At 53.9% G+C, this 18,623-nt stretch overlaps 9 protein-coding genes across 9 annotated transcripts; 4 read left to right on the top strand and 5 right to left on the bottom strand.

Annotated features, from left to right (window-relative positions):
• Positions 1 to 11: 11 nt before the first annotated feature.
• RPN3 (26S proteasome non-ATPase regulatory subunit) lies at positions 12 to 1,987 on the bottom strand (the record flags this gene model as incomplete). Its single annotated transcript, XM_062891357.1, has 3 exons — positions 12 to 291; positions 366 to 1,711; positions 1,765 to 1,987. 3 exons carry the CDS (start codon positions 1,985 to 1,987, stop codon positions 148 to 150), a joined length of 1,713 nt encoding a protein of 570 aa, XP_062742688.1. The 3' UTR covers positions 12 to 147.
• A 1,037-nt stretch (positions 1,988 to 3,024) lies between these two features.
• TAF12 (Transcription initiation factor TFIID subunit 12) lies at positions 3,025 to 5,747 on the bottom strand (the record flags this gene model as incomplete). Its single annotated transcript, XM_062891352.1, has 4 exons — positions 3,025 to 3,282; positions 3,341 to 4,168; positions 4,193 to 5,487; positions 5,708 to 5,747. 4 exons carry the CDS (start codon positions 5,745 to 5,747, stop codon positions 3,025 to 3,027), a joined length of 2,421 nt encoding a protein of 806 aa, XP_062742689.1.
• Positions 5,748 to 6,698: 951 nt separating this feature from the next.
• On the bottom strand, positions 6,699 to 7,757 carry QC762_509430 (uncharacterized protein; the record flags this gene model as incomplete). Its single annotated transcript, XM_062891353.1, has 1 exon — positions 6,699 to 7,757. The coding sequence occupies one exon, from the start codon at positions 7,755 to 7,757 to the stop codon at positions 6,699 to 6,701; it is 1,059 nt and encodes a 352-aa protein (XP_062742690.1).
• Positions 7,758 to 9,735: 1,978 nt separating this feature from the next.
• On the top strand, positions 9,736 to 10,841 carry QC762_509450 (uncharacterized protein; the record flags this gene model as incomplete). The annotated part of the gene is made up of 2 exons (XM_062891354.1): positions 9,736 to 10,086; positions 10,172 to 10,841. The coding sequence occupies exons 1-2, from the start codon at positions 10,022 to 10,024 to the stop codon at positions 10,839 to 10,841; spliced, it is 735 nt and encodes a 244-aa protein (XP_062742691.1). The 5' UTR covers positions 9,736 to 10,021.
• A 49-nt stretch (positions 10,842 to 10,890) lies between these two features.
• Positions 10,891 to 12,263, bottom strand: QC762_0086490 (uncharacterized protein). The gene is made up of 2 exons (XM_062883995.1): positions 11,689 to 12,263; positions 10,891 to 11,581 (listed from the first exon to the last, which is right to left on the bottom strand). The coding sequence occupies exons 1-2, from the start codon at positions 11,734 to 11,736 to the stop codon at positions 10,934 to 10,936; spliced, it is 696 nt and encodes a 231-aa protein (XP_062742692.1). The 5' UTR covers positions 11,737 to 12,263; the 3' UTR covers positions 10,891 to 10,933.
• On the top strand, positions 10,903 to 11,575 carry QC762_0086500 (uncharacterized protein; the record flags this gene model as incomplete). The annotated part of the gene is made up of 2 exons (XM_062883996.1): positions 10,903 to 10,922; positions 10,978 to 11,575. 2 exons carry the CDS (start codon positions 10,903 to 10,905, stop codon positions 11,573 to 11,575), a joined length of 618 nt encoding a protein of 205 aa, XP_062742693.1.
• A 1,117-nt stretch (positions 12,264 to 13,380) lies between the features above and the next one.
• Positions 13,381 to 15,123, top strand: QC762_509510 (uncharacterized protein; the record flags this gene model as incomplete). The annotated part of the gene is made up of 3 exons (XM_062891358.1): positions 13,381 to 13,411; positions 13,509 to 13,905; positions 13,968 to 15,123. 3 exons carry the CDS (start codon positions 13,381 to 13,383, stop codon positions 14,338 to 14,340), a joined length of 801 nt encoding a protein of 266 aa, XP_062742694.1. The 3' UTR covers positions 14,341 to 15,123.
• A 226-nt stretch (positions 15,124 to 15,349) lies between these two features.
• Positions 15,350 to 16,777, bottom strand: QC762_509520 (uncharacterized protein; the record flags this gene model as incomplete). Its single annotated transcript, XM_062891359.1, has 2 exons — positions 15,350 to 15,981; positions 16,036 to 16,777. 2 exons carry the CDS (start codon positions 16,775 to 16,777, stop codon positions 15,350 to 15,352), a joined length of 1,374 nt encoding a protein of 457 aa, XP_062742695.1.
• A 94-nt stretch (positions 16,778 to 16,871) lies between these two features.
• Positions 16,872 to 18,516, top strand: QC762_509470 (uncharacterized protein; the record flags this gene model as incomplete). Its single annotated transcript, XM_062891355.1, has 1 exon — positions 16,872 to 18,516. Exon 1 carries the CDS (start codon positions 16,936 to 16,938, stop codon positions 18,514 to 18,516), a length of 1,581 nt encoding a protein of 526 aa, XP_062742696.1. The 5' UTR covers positions 16,872 to 16,935.
• Between the last annotated feature and the right edge of the window lie 107 nt (positions 18,517 to 18,623).

Here is an 18,623-nt window from a genome sequence, read left to right on the forward strand (position 1 = left end):
TGCCTCCCCTCCCACCCTTCCCCAATATGGTAGTGTAAGTTGTAAAGGTACAAGAAACATCAAAAAGAGAGACCAGAGACTGGAGCAAGAAAACGAGGTTAAAAAAACTACAGTAAACGTCCCCGACACACGCACCCAGCCCCCAAATTACATCCCCTCAAACTCCCCCCCCAAATCATCCTCGTCCAGATCCCCCTCCTGAATCTCCTTCGCCATCTCCCTCTCCCTCTCCCTCGCCTCCTGAGCGTTCTTGAGTTCAAGACGGTGCTGGTTCATAGGGAACCTCATAGCCTATCATCATCATCATCATCATCATGTCAGCAACCTCATCCCACCCATCTCACAATCAGTCGGCGCAGACGTACCTTGACACTCTCATCATGCAAACTCAAACAAGCCCTGATCCGATCGTGAAACGTCTCCCCCGGCTCGCTCGTGGCGTAAACATCCCCCACCTCCTTGCTCTTCATGTACCCCTTCTCCCTATCCAGCGTCGCCTCGATAACCCCATCCCGGATCGCCTTGGCCACGATGTACTCGGCGCTCTCCTCGCTGCCAAGATGCAGCCGGATGCAGATATCCCGAAGCGAAATCCGGCTGTAGCTCAAGCTCATCATCCGGATCCCCGTCTTGATGACGTTCTGGCGCAGGCGCAAGATAAGAGTATACGTCCCATCCCGGCGGAAGGTGTCCCCGTGCTGAGCAACAACGCTCTCAAAGTCCTCCAAATCACCCACCCGGACAGCCCGGACGAGCAAAAAGTAAGGATGGAGCGAAGCCTCCATGGCAGGCTGTCGAAAGGTCGCGCGGTCGGGGATGTCGCCCATCAACAGCTCAACCACAAGCAACAGCTTGGTGGCAGTCTGGCCGAACCCAAGAGCACACGCGCTAGAAGGCGCCTTGCGTGTGGCGGCGGTCAAGTGGTTGTGAGCCTCAGTATAAAGCAGCTGAATGGCCCGCACCTTGCCGAGATAGTACAAGTACCTCGCAACCTGGTTATTCGCCGCATTCTCGGGAAACTGCGTGTGCGAAACCAACAAATCCGCCTGGGAAATGTGCGACGTCAACAGGTAGCTCCGGAGCAGCAGCACAATAACCGAAGCCTGCGTGTCCGTATCCTTGCGCAGAACCGCCGTCCTCAGCGCAGCAAGCAGCGTCGGCCGAATCGCCACAATCGTCGACTGCGACGACGGCGGCAAGGGCGCAAGCTGCTCGGCAAACAGCTCAAAGTAAAAGTACACCTTGGCCGAAAGCCCATCAAGCGCACGACGGTTGAGCTCCTGGATCTTCTCAATCAGGTACCTCGAAAACTCCAGCCCCTGCTGCCACTGCTTGCCGTCATGCAGCAACACCTGCGTGAGAATGCCCAAAAAGACACCAATCTCGGGAATAACCTCCTTCTGCTCCTTCTTCACCCCATTCTTCCCAGAACCAGCCTTGGTCGTCGGCTCACTGTCAATCTCCATCTCCCCGCCCCCTCCTCCCACCTTCCCACCCAGCTGCACCTCCTCCCGTCCAATCGCCTTCAACAAACCAACCGCAATCTCGGCCCCAGACGAACTCGCCATGTACGTCTCAGCAACAACCCTCGCCAAAATATCCCCCGTCAGCCGTTTCCGAATCGACGACACCGACCGCAGCGCACGAAGGGTGAATCGAGCATCAAAAAGCGCGACGGCACGGTCCAAGAGGGCGAAGTTGCTCTTGATGTCTGTTTTCCTCGTTAATCACCACCACCGCATCACCACACGGGATGAAACCTACCAACAACAGTCTTCTCAACCGGATCCTCCCCCTCCCCCTCATTCTCAACCCCCTCCATAACCACCACATCCCCCTCCACATCCTCCTTCTTCTTGCTCGGCGGCACAACAACCGTCATCTTCTCATCCTCTCCCTTCTTTCCCTTGCCCTTCATTTTGTTGTTGTTGTTGTTGTTGTTGTTCCCTCCTCTGGCAGGTTCCTTGTCGGGTGTCTTTCCAGGCATATTTTGTCGTTCGTCGTTTGTTAACCGAAACACCCGCCCGCCGGTTGAGTTCGGTTTCGATCGTCACGCTTGTCTGTAGTATCGTTGTTGATGTCAGCCAAATCGAACCTAGGCAGTAGAGAGATAGGTAGCTCGTGTTGGGAGGAAAGTGGCACGCACGCACACGTACTCGGTCGACTGCTCTTCGTCGAAAATAAATAACTCGTGGAGGAAACTTCAAGTCAATAATTCCTTGAAGAAGAAAGAAAGAAAAAAAGAAAAAGTCGTCAAACGTCGATGCAAGAAAGCTTTGCCTTGCCTTGCCCCCCAAAGATGGATTGATTGATTGTGATGAGCGAGCAGTCCACACAAAGCAAGCAGCAGCCGAACGAACAGCGCGGCAGCACGGACCAACAGGCAGGCAAGGCAGCGGTTCCAAGTACGCAGCCCTGGCCATCGGTACCTGAGGTTTTGCCCGCAACTGGCAGGCGTGCGGAGGTATCTTATTGGGCGCCCGGTACTTGCCATTGCAGCTGGAAGCTCCCCGACCCACTTTCGGGCAGAGGCTGAACCACTGGGATCAGCTCTTGTGACGTTGTCGATTTGCTGCCTGCTGCCCCACCTTTTTCCCAATTGGGTCTTACAGCAACTTGACGTCTTCTCCCGTTTTGTCTCGAGATGATGAGACATTGGATATCACATATGTAGAAACACTCCCTTAGAGATGACAGCAAAAGCGATTGATTAACAGCCCGACCTCAGACTAAGGTTACGCTGCTACCCTACATGACTAAGCATGATGACTGGTTTCCTTTTCATGTAATGATCCCTCCCCCCCCCCTTATTCCCTCCAAAATCCCAAGGTATCAGTAATTCCCCCCATCCCATTCCATGCCTTGCCATGACGCCCGAGACGAAAGAAAAAATAAAAATAAAAAACACGCCTTACAAAACCCATACCAACACATAAAAAAAGCGACTGTGCTCCGTCTAATTACTTTTGCTCAAACCAAGCATGAAAACCCCTCTGTAAAAAGAAAGAACGAAAAAAAGAGAATCTAAAGATCCCCCTTGCCAGGCACAACCTTGGCCGCCTGAACAGCACTCATCTTCTTGATCCAGGAGCTGTTGGGCTGCATCTTCCTGACGGTCCTAAGCTCCTCGGAAGAATAGCCTGGGATGCGGATATTGTACGTTCGTTCCAGGACAAGCTGCAAGTCGCGGATCTCGAGCACCTTAGACCCGCGCTCCTTGGCGTTGCGGCAAGCCTGATGGAGGACATTGTCGATGAAGGCATCGGCGAGGTTCAGTACCGACTATGGAAAAAAGTTAGCAACTGTGAAAGAAAAGAGATAAAATGAATGAATCGCTGACCTCTTCAACATCCGGAGTCAACATGTTGCCATCTTGACCCTCGGCAGTCCCACCGCAAACCTGGCGAACCAACTCGTCGAGCTTCTTCTTGTTAAGGATGCGCTCGCCCTCGCCTTCGATCTGGTAGGCTGGCGTCTTGGGGAGGACGGGCTGGTTCAAAACACCGCCGGCAGTACCGCCGCCACCGCTGAGCGTGGGACGACCGCTGCCAATGCCGCCAATGTGCGGCACCGGTTGAGGAGCCTTGATGGCCTTCTCATCCAAAGTCTTGGGGATGGCGAACTTGGTGTTCATGGCGGAGGCTTGGGTCTGAATCTGTTGTTGGGATGGGTGCGCGTGAGAATGACCTTGCGGGCCTGTTGCGATGGAAGCCGACGGAGGTGGAGCGCTGCCCGGTGTCGTGTTGGGCGGAGGTCCAGCAATGGATCCGGGGCGGGACTGCGAGGCCGAGTTGACAGCGGCCGCGTTGACAGCCGCGGCGTGAGTAAGTGGTTGGATATTGCTGATGGTGGGAGTCGCTGACTGGGGAGTCTGGATGCGGGCCGAGTTTTGGGTAGGAGTTCCGGCCGAAGGTATGCCGCCGCGCGCAGCAGCGAGTGCAGTGTTGAGAGGCGCAGGCACTGGAATGGGTTGGGTGCCAGGCTCAACCTTAATGGCCTGGGTCGGAGGCTGTGAATGCGACTGTGACTGCGACTGTGGCAGAGGCACTTGGTTGGACGGCGCTTGTGAGATGGGAGTGGTTTGCGACTGCACCGGAGTGGCCGGCGTCTGGGATGGAGTCTGATGCGGGTGCTGCTGTGGTTGCGACGGTGCCTGCTGCTGCTGCTGCTGTTGCTGCTGCTGCTGTTGTTGCTGCTGTTGCTGTGGGGGCTGGTTGTTGTTCACTGCTCCAGGTCCCGCCATGCGACCCGCAGCCAGCTGCTGCTTTTTGGCAGCTTCAAACGCTGCACTGACGGCTGCCGTGGCTGGCTGCATTGCTCCTCCCGGCACACCAGTCACCCCCGCTCCACCAACACCTGCTCCAGCCTGGCCTGCTGCCGCTGCTGCATCACCACCACTACCACCGCCAGCTCCCGGAGTGCCGTTGGGAGTGCTGCCTGGTTTGTTGGTAACGAACTGTTTCCTGATACTATTCGCCAGATTGAGCCCCTCGTTGTGCATCTTCTCAAAGATCTCCCTCTTCTTCTTGATCTGCTCTGCATCGTTCGGTGACAGCCCAGGTTTCATCAGTGCATCAAGCTGCCTCATGCTGTTCCTGCTGGTTTCCGACTGGATGAGAGCCCGGGCGTACTGGTTCTTGACCGTCTCCAGCCACTTTGCTTTGTCAGTCGTGTTGGCCGGCGGGGTGAAGATGAGTTCGGCTATGTGTGAAGCGATATAAGGCGGCATCGGGCGAGGTTGCCCCTGAAGAGCTCGATTTGCGCCCCCAGCCACCTGTCCAGCCTGGCCTCCTGCCTGCGCTTGACCCTGAGCCTGAACCCCTCCTGGCATTCCGCCAGCGCCCTGAACACCCGGTCCGGCATTGCCCTGGTTGGCCTGGGCTTGTCCGTTGTGTTGCTGAAGCTGTTGCTGCGCCTGCTGCTGGAGCTGAAGCTGCTGTTGGAGCTGAAGCTGCTGCTGTTGAGCCTGTTGGGCGGCCTGGGCTTGTTGAGCAGCGCGTTGCTGCATTTGCTGCTGCTGAACTTGAACCTGTGTGGCCTGGTTAACTTGGTTCGCTTGTGCTGCCTGCTGAGCATGCTGTCGACGGCTAGTGACCTTGGAGGCTAGCATGCGACCGAAGTCGGCGATCTTGTTTTTCGCAGTCATCTGCTCCTGGGAACCCGGGGGGGAGTTGTCGTGCATTTTCCAGAGCGCAGCCAGACCCTGGGTATATTTAGACTTCTCTTCGGCCGTCAGGATGTGGATTTGCTGCATCTGTTCTGGCCGGTATAGTGGAACATTGTTCGGGGGAGGAACACCGGTCGGCCGGTTCGGGACGCCACCAGGACCTTGAATTCCCTGACCATTCGGCTGACCAGCCATCCCCTGGCCGGGCGCTTGGTTCATCTTGTCCGCTTTGTTCGGAATGACAGAGGGATTGTTCAGGTCGCTACTCTGGAGCCTGTACCGGGTCGCAGCGACTTCGAGACCTTGTATCGAGCGAGTGTCTAAAGTAGGGTCAATTAGCTGCTGATATGGAAGCAGAAGTGTATGCCTCTGTGATAGAGAAAGAAAAAAGCGAAGCGTCTCCAAAGACAGAAGATTTCGCGACGGGCTTGTTGACAGCCCTCGATTTGATGACGAGGGGAGATGGAGTTGAGGAAGATGAAGTCGAACAACCTGGAAGGGTGACGCGAGGCGTGTCGTTGAAATCGTGTCGGAAGTTACCGTGATATGGTAGGGGACAATGGTCCGTGCGGTTTGCCATATATCAGAGCCTACTGCCAGCACTTTGCCGTGAACTCTTGCAAATATTTTGCCAACTTGCTGCTTGATCAAATTTGCAAAGAAAAAAAAAATATCTTAGCATTGATTTTGGATAGTCTAGCGGTACGAAAAGGCGGAGTTTTTGAGACCCGCGCCGGTGCCGGCGCTCTTGTCTTCTGAGACATCAGGGGAAACAGGGAGCTCACAAGTCCTAAACAACAGAACAAAGCATTGAGCAGAAAAGAAGTGGCGGAATCTTTTGAGCGAGTAAAGACATTGCTCTTCATGAAATCTCAGTCAAATCTTTTTCTCAAGTCCATGAACAATTCTTCTTGCCTGTAGCTGTTTTGCCAGTGTCTGTTTGGGAATATAGCACTCAGGCTTGTCGAGTGCCTCACCGAATTGTGAATAAAAAAATGGGCACCAGATCATTACACATTAGACGCTGAAACAAGTTCTTCAAGCTGTCTGATGACAATCCAGGGACCGTGACAGTCTTTTGAAGCCTCTTGGGCATAGTCTCTGAGTTGGAGCATCCATTCTTGTCCACAATGTGCTCAGCTGCACACCTACTGAAACTAATAATTCCGAGCTTCAGGGCCTGCATCAGCACATCTATCACAACACAACTATATCTTGATAGAGAAGGCGTCATTTCCCTTCAGCAAATCCACGATATTCAAACACTCCAATGATCAAGTTAGAGAAGATCAAGCAGCGGGATCCAGACACTCCATCAGGTATTCATCGTAAATCAAGCAAAGTAGTCATCATCACAATGTTCAAATCCTCTTACCCCAACAAAACGTAAATTTCCCGGGCAATGCTTCCAACATTTCATATTCCAATCATCAACTCATAATCATAATCATCAACATCGTCATCGTCATCATCATCATCATCATTAAATCTCTTCCCCCCTCTCCCCGCCCCCATTAAATTACTTCTCACCCTAGGGCGAATCCACCTCCATGCTAACATACTCATAATAAGGCAACTCCCTCGCCAACTTCTCCCCCACCCCTCCCACCTCCAAAAAGACCCCATCATCCGACTCGGGCTCATCCAACTCCTCAATCCTCGACGTCCTCGCCTCATGCTGAAAAATCGAACTCCTCCTTCTCATGTGATGATCCACCATGCTAACCCGTCTCCTCATCCTCCTCCCCCCCGTCTGGTCCTCCGACGAATTTGGCCCCAGCCAAGGCTTCAAATCCTCCAAATCAGTATCACTCCCGATGCTCTCACTGATGGTCCTCTTCCCTATGCTCCCGCTCGTCATCCTCCTCTTCTTCTTCTCCTCCCTACTCTTGATCAAAAACTCGCGATACTCGGCCTCGTCGAGGTCCGTCTCGTCAGACTCATCGTCGCAATTGAGGTTGTGGAGGCTGAAAATAAACGTCCTGTCTATTACCGCCGGCCGTCTCGTCCTTGAGCGGGAGCGGCTGCGGTTGGACTCGGCGTATTCAATGTAATCCGGCCGGAGAACCCCATCTCTCTCGTCGTCGCTGTCGGCAAAGTCGGAGAGCTCCTCAATGACGAAATTGGAGTCCGTCTCGGCGATGACACGGCCGATTGTGATGGAGGCTGACCGGCCTATCCTGGCCGATATGTGTGGAATCTGGGGTAGAAGTGGGGATGGTTCTAGCTGTGGTTGTTCAGGGGTCGCGGACCGGGATGGCCCGGCGGGTTGGGAATCGTTATCGGATTCGTCTTCCGACGACGAGGAAGAGGAACAGCTGGTGGTTCGTGGTGATAATTGATCTGGCCGACCGCCATTGAACGCCACCGGAACTCCTCCGGTCGACAAGGGGGGGGGCGCCATGGGCCGGAGGTGATTATGGTGGTGGTGGTGGTGGTGACGGGAGTGTGGAAGCGGCGGCGGCGTGGGCGCAGACACCCCGGAGGGCGGGGGGCTGCTTTTGCGGCCAAAAACCGGGGAAGCCGTTCGCGGGGTCTCTGGCGGAGAGGTAGGCCCGACGTTTTGAGAGATTTTCCCGTTGGGCCACATGGTAGGTCTAATAAGTATGGCGATGGAAGATTTTTTTTTTTGGACTTGCTGCAAAAACCGGTGACGGAATTTCTATGCCCTCCGTTTCGGATGGGTAAAACAAAAGATGCTTGCTGCTGGGGTAGGTACTGTCACAGCGGTGTGTGTCCAGTAGTGCCAGTCTCGTCTGGGGAAACGTCTTATCGATTGCCCGCTCTCGTGGGAGAGAGTGTGGGGGTTACCGAGCAAAAGAAAAAAAGATGGCGGGGAAAAGATGGAATGGCGCGCGCGCAGTACTGTGCTGTGCTGTGCTGTGCTGTGATGCGATGCAAGTAATGCTGGCTGGCGGGCGGAATGGCGTGAGTAGGTAGCTGTACGGTACGGGAACGGGGTGTTTTCAAGGTGTCAAGACCCAAAGAATGAATCTCCAACGAGGAGAAGATATCGGACTTCGGTTGGTTGTCATGATAATATCGATCCAGAGTCTAGGTGCGGTTCCGTGCAGCCCAGGCTGATTCCCGATATTGGGGAACGTGTCTGAGCAGGATCGAAAAGCAAGCAATCGGGAATTGCGGGGTGCTCGATAAAAAAGGACTGGTTGGTTTGCGCCGTTGCGCTACGCTGGTGGTGCCGACGAAGGAGCTGACTGATGAGGGACTGACTTGTCTGACGGGTAAGCCAGTGTGTGGAAGCCGGCAGCTCGGAGGGGCGAGGTTGTGTGTCCGGTGTGTCGTAGAATAAATGAATTGTCCGTCCGAGCAACAGAGGACAAAAACAAAGCAGCTGACGTCTCTTATCGGGTCCGGAGATGGCTTTTTATCACAGGGCTACTACATATATACTCGGAGTGGTGGGTTGGGCTCCGGACCGAAGAGCCATCTTATACAATTTGGCAAATATTTCTCCTGTGCCTGGCTGCCATGGGTTGCAGCAGGGGTTTCAAGCCCCCTACTACTAACAAACGAAGAAGAGCCGCCAACAGCAGGTTCTTGTCTTGATGGCGGCGCCTTTGGGCAGCAATGCTCCGTCTAATCCCTGAACATTTCCCTCAGACGAAATGTTACAGGGGGGACGCAAGCAATCGACATGACGACAACAAACCGGCCGTCGGTCAGAGAGCCGGATGTCTGAGTCCTCGGCTCCGTTAGGGGGCGAAGGTGGTGTCTTGATGGTTGAGTTGTCACTGTCCCATCGTGTCATCACCACTGCGCAAACGAGCATGGAAGCCCTCGTGCAGCATTCTCCCGCTGTGTCCGTCCACAAGGCTTGATGTCCGGGGCAGGCACCTTTCACAGGGACTGGCAACGAATCAGGGTGTAGAGGCCCACCAAGGTGGACGTCAAAAATAGACTTGTTGTCCAATAAAGAAGGCAGAAAAAATATTCTGCCGGCTGCAGGATGCGTGTCTGCTGCTGTGTACGTGGGTGGCAGGAGAGGGAAAAAATGCTTGGAGGAGCAGATCCCGTTGCCATCTTCGCCGATGCGCATTCATACGCTCACAGGCGCCGGGAGAACTTGGGCTCTGTCATTCCGCAGCTGAGCCAGATATTGAGGTGTTGTGCTGAGAATCCAGAGCTCTTCAAGAGCACCGTGGAGGTTCCAGAAAGGCTGTGGAGCGTGGCATATCCCAGTGCCGGTTGGGCGTCTCCGTTCCGGCACATGCAGATCGTGAACAGGGGATCCTTCCATAGCCCTTCACGAGAGCGGGCCGTAGACATCGCCGGTGGAGTGTTGACAATGTGCTCATCTGTGAGAGGTATGGCATTCGGCCGTTTGAAAAAACAGTGTGTAAGGAATACACGAATACATGATCTCGCAGGAGCTCTCACCGACGAGCTGCGAGAGGTCCAAAGCTGCTTGTTGAGCGTCAGGTCCGGGTTATCGTAGCTCAGTTGCCATGTGACGGAACCGCTACCGAACAGGCCGAGACAACTGCGTCATTTGCGACAGGCTGTGGTTAGTAACTCTCAAGCCGGGCACCTTGGATTTACTCAACGTGAGGTTCGTGTCGACTTCGAAAATAAGTAAATAATTTGTAAGAAATGATAACGAGGGGCGCTTCAAGTATTGGTGCTGTGCCTGTGCCTGTCAATCATTCCCGTCACGTGACAGCGAGGTGATTTATCGCGGGGTTTATCGATCTGCCAAGAGATCGGATAACCACCAAGCCCAGCCCAAGCTCTCAATTGTAGATCGCATCTTTGTCTCCCATTCACACCAAAACCCGACGCGACATCTTGCCTCCCAGACGCGACATCTTCTTCTCGTCCCACAAGATAATCATAATGTCCTTGATATCAACCCACCTTGCCCAAATCGCCCTCTCCTGCGAAGGCATAGACAGCCTCCCGTACGTCCCCCCCTCTCCCAAAGTAAACAAAGCTGGAAAACCCTCCCTTCCCCCCCCCTTCCCCCTTTCTCTAACCGCCCTCCAGTTTCCCCCCACCGAAAATCTTTACCAACGCCCTCCTCTCCAACCCAGACATCACCTCCCTCATCCGCGACACCGAAGCTCACGAACGCGCCCTCTTCTCTGTTCCCGCGCCCCCACCACCACCAACCACCACCCCCCATCCCGAGCAACCTAAACCCTCCAACCGCAGGCAAACAGTCTTCAACGTCGCCGCCGGAGAAGTCACCACCGGACCAGCACCCAACTCCTCCACCCGCCGATCCACCGCCGTCGCCGCCGTTTTGGGTGGTGATCTCCACGCGCATCTAACCCGTAGACACAAGGAAGGCGAGGCCGACATTGAACTACTACTACAAGGTGCCGAGAAGCTTTGTGGTGTCTATGCCTTACCGGGCGCGCTGGAGAGGATACCGCAACTAAGAAGAAAGTGGGAGATGCAAGGGCATACGCTCGCATATTACGAGCAAAAGGTCGCCGAGCAACAAGAGCAATTGCAGGCCATGAATCAACGAAACGAATGGGATGAGGACGAGGAAATGGAGCATGTGGAGGAGGAAAAGGGGGATTACATCACAGAGGAGGATTTGCGGCGGGATGAGGAGGAGCTGAGGAAATTGGAGAGGAAGAGGCGGGAGCTGCAGGCCAAGTTGAAGAGCTTGGAAGGTGATATTGGGGGGTTGATGGATATTTGAGCAATGATTGCGCTATATTCTCATGGGAACAAGAGACTCTTAGGTTGACAAGAGAGGTTCTATGCGGGATGATCGGCAGGGGTACGTCCAAACTAGCAGCTTACTCCTTCGGAAGAAGCGCTGACAGCAGGAGCAGAAGCCTTTATCCTCTTCAGAACCTCCACCAACTTCTCGGGATCTTGGGCGCCTTCCACTCTGTATTTTCCATTGATTGTGAAATTCGGCACTCCGGACACTCCATCCCGGTACGCCTCCTCAACCTCCTTGTCGACTTCGGGTCCGCCCTTGCCCTCATCGAGCCAGGATTCAACCTCAGCCTTGTCCAGCCCTCCCTTCTCGCCGGCGGCGATCAGAACGTCATGGGAAGTGATGTCTCCATCTTCCTCGAAATGCAGCTTGAAAAGCGCAGAGATAACACTGTTTTCGAGCTCGTTCGACTTTGTCTTTGCCAGCTGAACCAGCCGATGGGCGTCACGGGTGTTTCCGATCCTGGCCTTGAACGAGAAGTTGATGCCCTCGGCTTCGCCGAAGCGCTTGAGCATCATGGTGGACATGGCCAGGCGGTTGGGATCGCCGAATTTCTTGAGGAGGTGCTCATCGCGGTCAACCGAGGTTTTGGGGAGGGAAGGGTCGAGGTAGAAGGGGTGCCAGTGGATTTTGAAAGTGTCGGAGCTGGCGTTGGGAACGGAGGCTTTGTAGAGGTTGATGGCGCGTTCGAGGCGCTTTTTGCCTAGATAACACTGGGTTGAGGAGGGGGGGGGAAAGGGTTAGAGGCGCTTGCATGGAGACCATGTTGGTGATTGTGGAGGTGGTGGTCATGGCATTTGTGTAGGGCTGAAAGACGTACCCATGGGCATATGGCGTCGGAGACGATTTTGATGTCGAAGGCTGTCATTTTGTTGGAGGTGAGTGGACAATCACAGGTGTTTTGTAAAAAAATGCAGGTATCAAATTTGGGGATGAGGTTTATGTGAGGAAAAGTGATGATGCCATCGCTGTCTTAAATTTGGAGGTTATCACCCCCTCACCTAATGGCTGACAAATCCGGATGCGGGTGGCGGCAATTCAGTGAAGGAAGTCTCGACTGGCTGTTCTTTAAGTTGAATGGATATCTTTCTCAAAAGTGAAGCTGACCATGACCACGATATCCTCAATCAAGGCAACGACAACAAAGTTGACGGACGACAGCAAGTGTTGACGTCGGAGACGGAGTCTCGGTGCTCAGCCCGTTCCATGTTCCAATCCAGTTGGAGGGGCTGGAGAAGAAGCGGGCTCCATAGTAAGCGCGTTGCCCGTCGCGATTCCTTAACAAGAAAGTGTTAAGATTCAAGGGGAAGGAAGAAGAGAAGCAAGCGTTGGTCTTTTTGAAGGAGGTGACGCAGCTCTCTTCTGGGTTCTGTCAAAACAGAGAGGTTGGGGAAGCAAGCCCTCAACTGTGAAAAAGCAGCCAACAATGCGTCACCAGGTGGGACATCTTCCCACTTTGCGCGGCGCATAACCCCTGTCTCTAGGCCTTTGCCAAGAGCCGCAAAGCCAGCTCAGCGCCCGCACCGCAACACCACCCATGTCTAGCTTTTTGCCCGGACAACGGATCCAATGTAAATAAAGTGCGGTGGTTGGGCAACAGGGGACGGGGCCAGACACACCAACGACTGGTGAGAGCAGCAGTTGAAGCAGACAGACAAGAAAGCGAGAAAGAAGAGAGAGCGAGAGAAAATGCAGATGGCTAGCAACAACATCGTCGTCTCTTGATTTTTTCGCCTTGTTCCATCTTTTTTTTTCTTCCCCGGATATCATCCGCTCATTAACTTGTCCCGTCTCAGAATATACCCTCACTAGTTAGCTGCCCATACCAGCCACCGACATTTCTGCGATTTTGCGCAAAGCAACATCCTATCCCATCCCATCCCATCCCACCCCCCCCAATCCCCACCTTGTAAGTTGCGTTTTCCAGCCTCCATTCTTGTCTTGTTGGTGAAAGCACACACCACACCCACAGCTTTGGGACCTGCAGAATTCCTGACGGTTTTCCCGCCCTTGCATTCTCCTCTCTCAGTCTGTTGCTCTAACAACTCGATCTCTTTTTTTGCTTCCCACAGTATCACAGACAGACAGACATACACGCCAGTGCAAGTCGTGCAGATTTTCAAGGGTCTGCCCCGTACATACTACTGGAGTAGTAGTCCCGTCGTCCCACTTCATTACTCAATTATACTGCAGGTGGTGTAGTCTACCTGTTGTTTGTTGTGTGTGTTGTGTGAGCAGAGAGATAGAGTACCTTGCGGGTCACACTACGAACGAGTGGCATTCCTAGCGAACTACATCGTCGACGACGATCTATCCGAGACCTACCAAAGAACAATAGGCGCCACTTACATTCCAACTCCGACAAAAACCAGACTACACTCCTCCTCCTCCTCTCCTCCTCCTCCTCCAACCGTCACTCCGGGCGTGTGTTCCTACCGTCGGAGGGCGGGTGTGTGTGGGTTTTATTTTTTGTGAGTGAAAGGGAAGTGTGTGTTGGACGTATAAAAAAAACATGGCGACAAGAGTACAATTAGGATGGTACCGTAAGTCTTTTAACCTCAACCAACCGGGCGCATGACCTACCTTTTGCGCTCTCACGGAGAGGAATGCCTCGCTGACTTCTCTCCCTCAAACCACCAGGATGGGTACCATTCCTCGGCTACCACCACGTGCTGATGATCCTCATCGCCGTGACGATAATCCTGCTCTCCCTCCTCCTAGCAGGCTGCTCCTCCTCCTCCCCCCTCATCCCCGACATCTTCCTCCTCTCCATCTACTACGAAAAATACACGGCCGTCCCCGACACGGCCCAGGTCGACTACCGCGTCTCGGAGGCGATCTCCAACATTGTCGGCGACGCCAGCCTCCAGGCCAGGGTCGGCTACTTTGGCATCTGCATCTCGACCGACGGCGGGAGCTGGCTGTGCTCCAACAATGCGACCTCGCTGGCGAACGAGATCTCGGTGGAGCAGGACCCGCTGAACCTGATTTGGCTGTCGGCGCAGTTTAAGGATATGATTGTTTTTCCCTATCTCTTGTAAGTTTCTTCTCTCTCTCTCTCCCTGTTTTGTTTGTGTGTGCTGACGGATTGGGGGGTAGGATCATCGCCATCATCTTCGCCTTCATCTGCCTCCTCTTGCTGGCTACCTTTCCCGGCTGGCACGAGGAGGAAGATTCTGAGGGTTCAGAAAGAGAAGTCAAGCCTTTTCCCTCGAGACCGGTCAGCCAAGTCGCGCTGGCGATTATCTTTATTGCGTCGATTTTTGTGCTGGTTAGTGTGCTGTGGCAGCACACCGCGTCTGTGGCGGCGAGTATTATCGCGCAGGATTTCGGGAACGGGTCGGTGCTGGCGGGGGTTGGGTCGAGTGCCATGGTGATGGGGTGGTTTAGTTTTACGTTGTTGATTATTGTTACGATTGGGTTGTTGGTCATGATATTGAGCATGGCGGTTCTGTCGGATATTATGGCTTAAGGGGAAGGGGGTTATGAATTTATGTTGGGAGGGGATGGGGATAAGGGGGAGGAGGATTAAGTACATATTTTTACGACAAACGGCGACGACGACAACCTCCGACTGCAAATGATACCCACCACCACCACCACCACCACCACCACCACCACTACCACATACCTAACTATGATTTCTGAATCTTGGGATGAGGATTTTGGGAAAGGGAAGGGAAGGAAAATGTCGTGGGGATATTTGTTCACTTGTTCATGTTTGGATGCTCTTTTGTCTGGCTTTTTTTTCTATCATGATTTTTCTGTCTTTCTCAGCTTGCACATTTTACGGCATGGGTGGGGGGTGGGGGTTGGCAATTCAGCAGCACAAAATTCCTCTCTCTCTCTCTCTCTCTCTCCAACAACAACAACAACAACAACAATAAACATGAATGTAATGATGGATGGAATATGGAGAAGGAAGGGAGGAGGGAGGGGTATTTATACGAAAGGGAAAGAAAGCAATCGTCACGATTACTTGGGATGGGACTGGATATGGGCGGCTTTTTATACCTTGCTGTTTTTTTGTGTATTGGGGCCGGTGAAGCAAGCGTGCGTGTTTAGGGGGTAAAGCAAGCGTGCAATGTTTGCAAAGTTATGTCTCTGTGAGAGAGAGACGATGGCTGGTCGTGGGAAACTTATACTAGGTAGCGTTTATACAGGAGTTAAAGAGGAGTCGATATGGGCTTGGGCAAAGAATTGATTTACCGTTATAGTTGCTTGATGCTGGAAATGGAATATGTGATGTCCTTTGCTTGATTGACTTTATAAATGTTTGTTTGGGCAGTGCACCGTTGAAAATTATACGCAACTCAAGTCTCACATGGAAAGCGCTTGGTTTAGCGCCTCTATCAAAGTCGTACACGAAGTTGTACATAGACACATACAAAAGGGGTATCATCTCTACACCGAGTAAACACCCAAAACTCCAAAACCGCAGGTTTTCCAAAACTCCAGCCCTGTGCCGTTCAAAATACAGTTCACACATCATGCCTCCTACGACGAGACCGCTCATCTTCCCTTCCGTTGCCCACCACACCGCCTCTTCTCCTGCTGCTGTCGTTTCTTCCACCGTGCTGACCGCAGTGAGGTGGATCAGGCCTCCAGTGATCACCCGCCTTATCCTGCCAGCTATAGCCCCTTCCCTCTCTTTCTTCGTCATCCTCCTCCCCGCGATCATACCTACGCTTCCTCCCCTCATCAAGCGAAGGGTACTGCACCCCCCTATCCCACCCCTCAAGACTAACATTCCCTGGTGGCTCGCCCCGCCACCTCATCCAGTTCTTGAGTTCATGTAAAAAGAGTGCTGTCCTGTCATCACCTGTGTCGGGTAGGGTTATATAATCTCTGAGTAGATTCTCGGCGTGGGTGGCTCCGGATGGAGACTGGAGGTCGACGGTTTTGAGCATGGCAATTACGTACTCGAGAAGAAACTCCCTGTTTTGATGGATGCTGTCCCCCGTTGAGGGAGCTGCCGTAGTTGGGGGGAAGAAGACCTGCAGTTCTCGGCGGAGGAAGAGGCGGGCTTTGGATAGGAGATGGGGGGTGGAAGAGAGGACGGCTGGTGAGGGCACGGATGGAGAGTAGCTTGTGTGGGGGGAGGAGCCGATGTCTAGTGGAGTGGTGTTAGTACCGGAGGGGATACAAACGGGGCGGGGGTGCGGACGCAGAGAGAAGAGGTTGTGCCGGTAGATGTGCTGGCGTCGTTGGAGGGCTTGGTCGGGGGTGCTGGGTGGTGGTGGTGGCTGATGGTTGCTCTGTCTTCGGCGAAGGCTGCGCCGGACTGGGGGGACTTGGATAGAGGTGACGTCTCCGGAAAGATATCTCTCGAAATCCAATGGGCCCAATTGGAGAACGTCTGCCGGGTTGGTCGCTCGTGAGACTGTCTGCCGGACAGGTTGTTCTGGTGTGGGTGCTATGGGTGGGACGTTGTAGAGGTGTTCGTTTTGGGTGTCGGCGTCGGTATACCGGACTTGGGTGACGCCTGTTTTGCATAGGGGACAAAAGGGCCGTTGCTGAAGCCAGCTGGCGAGGCAGAGGAAGTCATAGTTGGAGTGGCCGCATGGGAGGGCGGTCGAGGGGGAGGTGATGGTTTCGAGGCAGATGACGCAGGGGTTTTCGTCGCTGTCGGAGGACTGGATCGAGGTGAGGGTTAGTTGGAGGACTTGGGATTTGATGTCGGCTGGGTTGGTGTCGTCTGGGAGGGGTATTGGTGGTTCTGCCATGTTGTGATGGGTGTCGGTCGGCTTGTTGACTTGTGCTGGAGGTTCACCCAACAAAATGTATTTGCATCTAGGTACAAAGTATGTATTAAATACATAGAGAGAGCTGCTCTCCTTCAGCGAATCTTTTAAAGCTGGGCTGCAGGGACCTGGACGAGTCTTGGCGCGCCCCTGCAGTGATCTCATTGTGGGGCGCGGGGTGGACGTGCTTAAATCTGACAAGACGCGTTTGGACGCGTCGAGGTACAAGGTACAGAGGTACCTGGCCATCCTTTTCAAGACAACCAAGACCCTCCCTCCTCACTTATCACCATCTAATTGCATCACACAACCGCATTGCCAGGATGGACGATCAAGCCAGAGCCGAATTTGAGCTCCAATCCCTTCAAGTGCGAGCCGAGTTGAAAAAATGGGAGACCGACTGGCAAGAAGAACACGGCGGTAACAAGCCAAGCCGCAACGACATTAAGCAGAATCCCGACATTGCAAAAAAGTACAAGCAATACAGCAAACTCAGAGACGTCCTCTCCGGCAAGATCCCGCCAGAAGAGCTGTCAAAACCCCCAAGACCAAAATCGTCCTCCCACCGGCCACCCCAGACCCCGTCGAAGCACTCCAAGACGGCACAAACACCACGAAAACATCATGTCGCCAATCCATACATGCAGTCCCCAACTGCCCGAACTCCCGGAGCCGCGACCCCCTCGACAGCCCGCAAGCTCTTCAGCCCAGCCCTCGCAACCTCAATTGGACCAACTCCCCAGAAAGACGGCCGAGTCCTTGGCCTATTCGACCTCCTAGGCAAAACCCCCTCCAAACCAACCGAATCTCCCTTCCCCAAGCCAATAGGCTCAGCAACCCCCAGCAAACGCCGCGCCTCCGAACTAGGCGACCTCACAACCCCCTCTGCCAAACGAATCGCCCACGATGCTTCCACCCCTCTCGCCGGAAGAACCAACGTCTTTGGAGCTGTCACCACACCCCTCCACGAAAAGCCAAACAACACCACCACAACTCCCTCCACAACCCGCAGCAAACTATTCAATACCCCCGCCTTCCTCCGCCGGACCACCCTTCCTCCTCCAGTAGACGAAACCGACGAAAACGGCCCCTGGAAAGTCGGCCCCCTCCGTCTTCCCCGAGTTCTAAGCCGCAAAGGCGTCAAGGTCAAAGGTCTCTCCGAAGTCGTCGCCGATCTCCGAAAAATAGAAGACGAGGCCCACCAAGATGAAGAAGATGCTCTCCGGGAAATGGAAGCAGAGGAACTCGGCGTACCAGTCATCAAACCTGCCGTTCCCAAGTTAGCTACAGTACCAGAGGGCGTCGAGATAGAAGTCGGGGACGGCCAGACAGTATCACCCCAACCAGCCCAACCCAGATATACCGAAGAGAAACCTGTCCTGCTATCACATTTCGACGACGAGGCCTACGATGACGAAATAGATCTCAGCAGGGAAGGGGTAGATACGCAAGGCAATCCCCTTCGAGTCTACAAAAAGCGAGGGCAGAAGCGCACCACAAGAATGGTCAAGATGAAGCCTACCCGTTTCCAGCGCCCTACCGACAACTCTCCCCATGATTCCGACGACGAACCCATCCCTGAAACGCAATACCCCGACCAGCCACCTCAGGCTCCTCAAGACGACTTGTTACTCTCTGGTTCGGATTTTGAGGGCAACGACGAGGATGACGACGATTTCGACACCCTCAGGCCCACCCCCAAATCTACCAGCAAGGGGGCTAGGAAGACCTTGGCCGAGACAAAAGGGAGGAAAAAGGTGGATGAGAGAGAGGAAGGGACGGTGAAGAAGGCGGTCAGAAAAGTCAAGGCGACTGCGCATGCGAATTTTAAGAGGCTGAAACTCAAGCAAGGCGGGGCGAAGGGCGGGCCGGGGTATAATTCGAGGTTTAGGAGGAGGAGGTAGGTGAGATGGGAATTGGATCTGGGGTACACATCACTGCATTACATGGCATCACTTGGCAAGAGAAAGAGGATGCAGACCATGGGCTGGCTGTTGGGTATGTTTTGCAG

The sequence above is a fragment of the Podospora pseudocomata genome, chromosome 5 (genome assembly GCF_035222375.1).
Source record: "Podospora pseudocomata strain CBS 415.72m chromosome 5, whole genome shotgun sequence".
Taxonomy (NCBI): Eukaryota; Fungi; Ascomycota; class Sordariomycetes; order Sordariales; family Podosporaceae; genus Podospora; species Podospora pseudocomata.

Coding starts and splice junctions, on each gene's coding strand:
- QC762_0086490 (XM_062883995.1), bottom strand. CDS start 11,736: ATGACAGCCTTCGACATCAAAATCGTCTCCGACGCCATATGCCCATGG. Junction 11,582..11,688: donor CCGACGCCATATGCCCATGG/GTACGTCTTTCA, acceptor TCCTCAACCCAG/TGTTATCTAGGCAAAAAGCG.